This window comes from Fukomys damarensis, unplaced genomic scaffold (assembly GCF_012274545.1).
Source record: "Fukomys damarensis isolate Sample0158 unplaced genomic scaffold, DMR_v1.0_HiC HiC_scaffold_37, whole genome shotgun sequence".
Lineage (NCBI taxonomy): Eukaryota > Metazoa > Chordata > Mammalia > Rodentia > Bathyergidae > Fukomys > Fukomys damarensis.
In genome coordinates, this window is record NW_022900949.1 from 25029275 (window position 1) to 25035180 (window position 5906).

At 39.4% G+C, this 5906-nt stretch overlaps 1 protein-coding gene across 3 annotated transcripts in view; it reads right to left on the bottom strand.

Annotated features, from left to right (window-relative positions):
* The window catches only part of Stam (signal transducing adaptor molecule), a 69036-nt gene that overhangs the window by 5242 nt on the left and 57888 nt on the right, over window positions 1-5906 (bottom strand). For all 3 annotated transcript variants that reach the window (XM_010607117.3, XM_010607119.3, XM_033759491.1), the window contains exons 12-13: window positions 4536-4689; window positions 2379-2554 (exon numbers count right to left, since the gene is read on the bottom strand). In XM_010607117.3, coding sequence (XP_010605419.1) covers window positions 2379-2554; window positions 4536-4689 — 330 coding nt within the window. The remainder of the gene's footprint in view (window positions 1-2378; window positions 2555-4535; window positions 4690-5906) is intronic.

Genomic DNA, 5906 nt, shown 5'->3' on the forward strand with positions numbered 1-5906 from the left:
TTTTTTTTTTTTTTTTTTTTTTATTGAGTTTATTGGTACATTTAGGGATACAGTACAGTTACATGCATTGTTGGGATCTGTAATTGTTTTTGAGAGGTGATTTTTTCAGGTTTTTTAAGTGCTCTTCACACCTAGGAGGCTACTTCTCGTTCCTTTACATATAATTTTGGTATTAGAGTTAACATTTTTTCAGACTTCTGTCATACTAGGTGAAACATATTGCTCATTGGGAAAGACGGCAGTGATGTTATTTCCAAAAGCCACCTGGATTAATGGTGGACCAATCTATTAAATCTGTAATGAGCCAAGATACACTGTAGTAATATGGAATGGCACGGCACTCATCCACAGTACGAGCAGAGAGGGAAAGTCTGAAAGGCCTGGTATGTGGCGGGCACCACCACCAGTACGGGATGGCGTAAAGGACGTGGTAGGGGCAGTCAGACACCCACCTGGATTTCCTGACGAGAACTGAAGAATGAGTGGCCTCGGTAGCATGTTAAGGAACTTGAGGCTTACATTAAGGAGAATGAGAGAGCTCATAAAGAAATGGGGTTAGCAGAATTAAAAAATAATCAAGATATGTTAAACGCGTGTACCAGTTTGCCAAAACAAACATCACCATTCCACATTACCAATGTGCTTTAATAATAAATAAATAATTTTGTTTTAATTTAAGAGCTTTAAGGGCTGGGGATTTAGGTCAGTGGTTTCGCCGCCTGCCTCTCAAGTGCAAGGACCCAAGTTCAATCCCCAGTACCAAAAAAAAAAAAAAAAAAGTTAAATTTAACAGCTTTAAGGGCTGGGGATTTAGCTAAGTGGTTCCAGTGCCTGTTATGCAAGTACAAGGACCCGAGTTCGATCCCCGGTACCAGAAAAAAATAAGATAAATTTAAGAGCTTTAAATGGCAACAGGACAGACAGATCCACGGGGCAAGATTATAAGCGAAAGGATTTTGTAGCTCAGGCAAGAAATGATCACAGAGTCTAATTACAAAACTTAATGATATTAATGGAAAAAGTTATTCAGAAGATTAGCAAAGAATCGCACACATCGGTGACACAGCGGGGAGGGTGCAGAACAGAGAGAGCTAAGAGAGGTAAGTGTTGCCCAAAGTGCAGGGTTACGCCTGTGCCACTGGGTGGACTGCGGAACTGTGAACTGAGATAAGGAATACGCAGAGTAAGTAGGTGCCAGCTAGCTAACATTTGTGGGATGTTTAGTACACGCCAGGCCCTGTGTTATTTGCATCACCAATTATCATTCCAGACGTGTTGCACTGCAAAATATAATGTAACAAAGTCAATTTTCCTACCATTATTTATATCAGGGTGGGCCACAAAACTGCAGGCATTAGGTTTGAGCTCTGCAGCCAGAATGCCCGGTCTGGAACCTTAGCTGGGGCGGTTATCACCCTCACGGAAGGAATGGCTTGGTGTATGTAACGCGTAAGTGCCTGGCATACATTAAACACCCCCTAAATGTGAGGTCTCCCAAAAACCTGCTTTCTTAAGGTCACTTCGGAATGCGAGACGGGACAGCACAACAATAGCTGCAAAGTCCCCGAGCACCTCCACCGCAGGACTCTTGGGGATGAATACTACAAAACTGAGGAGGCGAGAGAGCACCGGAGGACACTGACGGGAAGGTTTCCAGAAACTGCCTGAGCCACCTCAACATGTTTGCTGCGAGGCAGAATATCCTGACTTGTAGAATACAGCTGGGTAAACACTTGACCTAGTACCTTTCATTAGTCTCAAGGGAACAAATTCAGCTTCTGTTTTCATTAGTCCAAAACAGACATTTATATAAATAATAACCATTTAACTGCACGGTAGGTAGAGAATATTATAAATGTCAAAAATAACTGGACCTGTCATCTCATAGCTATCTGCCCAAGAACCACAGAAGTATATGGATTCGTGTGCCTTCTTTCAAATGTTGTGCCTTCTACAATGAAGTTAAATTCTGACATATGGCAAAAATAAGAAAATATTTTCTTAAAGAAACATCCCAGATTATATATTCTAATAACAAAATTTAGCTTTTATACAAAATTTGTGGGGAAATGATATATTTACTAGCTTTGTTAAAGACACTATCAAGTATCATAGATTCAAAAAACAAAAGCAATAGAATAAAAGAGTACAAAACTGACATCAAAATATAGCTTAGCAAGTCACACAGAGGATGGGCTTGCAAGCTGGTCCTCTAAATACCACAGGGCTTCCTGGAGAACCCACTCCCACCACAAAGGAGGCCACCTGCCAGTGATGGCTTCTGCCTCGTTCCTGTTCAGATCTAGGAGGCCAGATGCCTGTGCGGGCCTGAGAACGCTAGCAGCACCGACTGCAAACACCACTGATAATCCAATTACTTGGGGTAGGAAGCTGGGTTCTGCTGGCTAGGAAGAGCTGGGCATGCAGATGGAGGAACGGCGCCTTGGCTGAGCGAAGACAGCTGCTCCGGGGGAAGGCTGTAGCTCTGCAGATGGCTCATCTGTGCGCTCCCTGCAACCAGGTAAGCACCACTCTGAGGAGGGCCGGGGTAGACCTGCAGCAGCCAAGAGAAGACAAGGGTTGCACACATGCAAAACCTGCTCTGTCGAGAACAGTCACTGAAAAGTCATTTCTGCAACCAGGCATTTTATAAAAAGACACTTTTAAGTGAAGTGGACTACTGATGATTTTTGTTTTTAAGCAATGCATGAACTCATGTTTATCTCCACACAGAAGCATTAAAGGAATTTGCCCTGAAACTTTATATTAATATAATTGATTTTTCATTAAATATATTTAACACTTTCCATATTGATATTTAAAAGAAAAAACCCAAAGGGCTTTTAGGAAGTGTGAATTTGCTGCTTTATAGTTATAGACTGAATTTATAATTCACATTTCTTAACATGAAATTCATTGGACCTTGAGCACGCTAACTTCCTACACAGCAGGGGTCAGCAAAGTTTTTTATAAAAGGCTTGGCAGCAAATATTTTAGGCTTTTATACCATATAACTCCTTAATTCTACAGGTACAGAATATACCTAAAGTGCAGAAACAGATGACCGCAGTAGCATTCCAATAAAATTTCATGTAGAAAATTAAAAGAAATAGGAAGCAAGCTCGATATGTTTGCCTACTACTCCCCTATCTAAAAACTATATTATTTTTTTAATCTAAAGAGATCAGTTTCAAATCCTCAAGTCTTAGGCATGTTTTAATTTTCTGTAGTATTCATTTACCGTGTTTAAAAAGAACTTACTGTTTATGTGGGGAGACCATTCGTGTGTTAAGACAGTAACACCCACCAAGAGACATGGACAATAATCATCCTATATTTCTGTTAAGCCCTAACAGACTCAACACTTAGCAAAACCCAAAATGACACAATGATATCTTATTGCAAACGCAGCCATACCAGTCCTGAAAACTGCATTCCACTGTTCCTTGTAAAGTGAATATGAGAGTCTGGTTATGTGTGTGGCTGAAGCCTAATGGTGAAGGTGCTCTCACTTCGGGTTTCTTGGGCCTGGTCATTCAACTCCTGGGTGCTGCCCCTCCTTTCAGGGGAAATGGACCATGGGAAAAAATATTCCAAAGTTTGTGACTACTGTTAGCAGACAGAACAGGGTTATCTGGCTAATTTCCCCTTATAACAAAAACATGCAACAGTTGTTTGAGATGAAGAAAGAAAAGGGCTTATTTGCATTACGTGCATTCTAATGTAAAGGAGGAGGGGAGTTCCATACTAAGGCGGCTTTTAAAAAATATGCAGAAATAACTATATTTTGTTGGGTAATAACAGCTTTTCAACTCATTTTTTCCCACTGCATTTAAGTTTTCCTTTGAAGAATAAGCAGAAGTTCACTGATGTTTAAGAGAGGTTTTTTATTCCTAGAAATGGTAGATTTTAATCTGGGGGGTTTAAAATATATATATTTTATTGAGATATGACTGACATAGAAAAGCCCGCACCTGCTGTCTCCAGCCTGGTAAGTGAGGAGGTAAGTAGATACCCTTCAAGCCACCACCACAAGCTAAGCCATATCCATCAACTCAGAAGTGTCTTCTCCCCTGAACATTATTTCTTTTGTGATAAGAACACCTAAGTTAAGCAGCTCACTGCAAAAAACCAAATAAGCAAAATCCTCCATCTCTGAGAAGTAACAGAAATTTGACTTAAATATGACAAGAACTGTTCTTAATCAGATAATGACACATGAAGCTCTAAAAATATGCAGATGCTTGGGCCTCAACTTTAAAGATTCTGATTCAGCAGATCTGGCACAGGAGCAGTGTCTGTATTTTTATTTTTAAGTTCATAAGTGATTCCACTGCCTACTGCTGTTTAACACAATTAAAACACAAAACACTGATATACTTACATATCACATTGTATTCATCAAAAATTTTTATTTTGATTTTCATTCTAAACATCACTCTCATAGTTTCATATTTCGCAAGAATCAGCTGATCTCAGTAACTTCACTGCATTAGAGAACTGGAAAGAATACACTTGAGTTTGTAAAAGCCTACCTGAGCACCAGACACGCCAGACGCCTGCATGTAATACTGCTGATTCTGTAATTTCGCATACATGGAATACATTGGATCTTCATTCATTAACTTCGTATACAATGAAAGCGCCTCCATGACTTTGACATTAAGTTCGGAGAGTTCTGAATGCTTTCTGAGACATAAAACAATAATTTGAAACACAGATGTTTGCTTAAAAGATACAATGTTCTAAATAATACATCAAAAGGTCAAAAGTAGCAAAACTTAACACTAGAAGACTATTAAATATTTAACGTGTGACAAAAATATCTCAAATATTAGCCCAGAAGCAACCAGATTGTTTAAGGCACAGGTCTTGTACTTGAATCTACCTTGAAATAGGTGGTTTTCCCCATGGTTCATTTGTGGGTCCTGGTATCACCACTGTAGGAAAGATGATTACACTACCTCCCTTTTTGCTTGGTTTTGTTTTGGTACTGCGGATCAAAGTGGGGTCCTTGTGCTTACGAGGCAGGCAGCAGCACCACTGAGCTAAATCCCCGGCCCACTACCTCTTATTTTTAGAAGCACTTAATGCAAGAAAGGTCAACAAAGTCCTTACTTTTAAAAAAAGGAGGGGTCTAATTCTTTACATTTAGTTGTAAACAGGAGAATATGGATTAGTTCCTTTGGAATATCTTTTTAATTATCCTTTGGTGGTAGTGATGGCAGAACTATGGATTGAACCCAAAGCCTCCATACTGAGCCACAGCCTCAATCCTTTTTTTCATTTTATTTTCACATTGTCTTGCTAAGTTACTCAGGCTAGACTTGAACTTGTGATCCTCTTGCCTCAGTCTCCCACAGTGCTAAGATTACAGGAGTGCATAACCATGCCCAACCTGGAGTATCTTTTTTTTCCTCATTGAGTTTATTGGTACATTTTAGGTGTACAGTACAGTTACATTCCTCATTGGGATCTTGTACCTTTACAGGACAGGTCTTGGTTCTCATTTTTTCCCCTTGCCCCTGCCCTCCCTTCACCCCCTCCTCCCTTCCCTATTTATAAATACTTTATTTCCATTTTTTCATTTTCTCATTTTCTTTTCTTTTTCCTTATTACCTTTCCCCTACCCTTCCCATTTCCCCCACACCTTTATGCCTTTTCTTCCTATTTAACATTGTCCATTATATCATTAGGATCTTATGTACCATTATAGTTTTTCACACCAGAGAAACTATTTGGTATTTATACATGTCTAACTTATTTATTTCATTTAGGAGTATATACTCAATATGTATCCATTTTCCTATGAATGACTATAATTTCTCATTCTTGATGGCTGAGTAGTATTCAATTTTATAGAAAAACCACATCTTCTTTATCCAGTCTCCAACTGATGGGCAAAT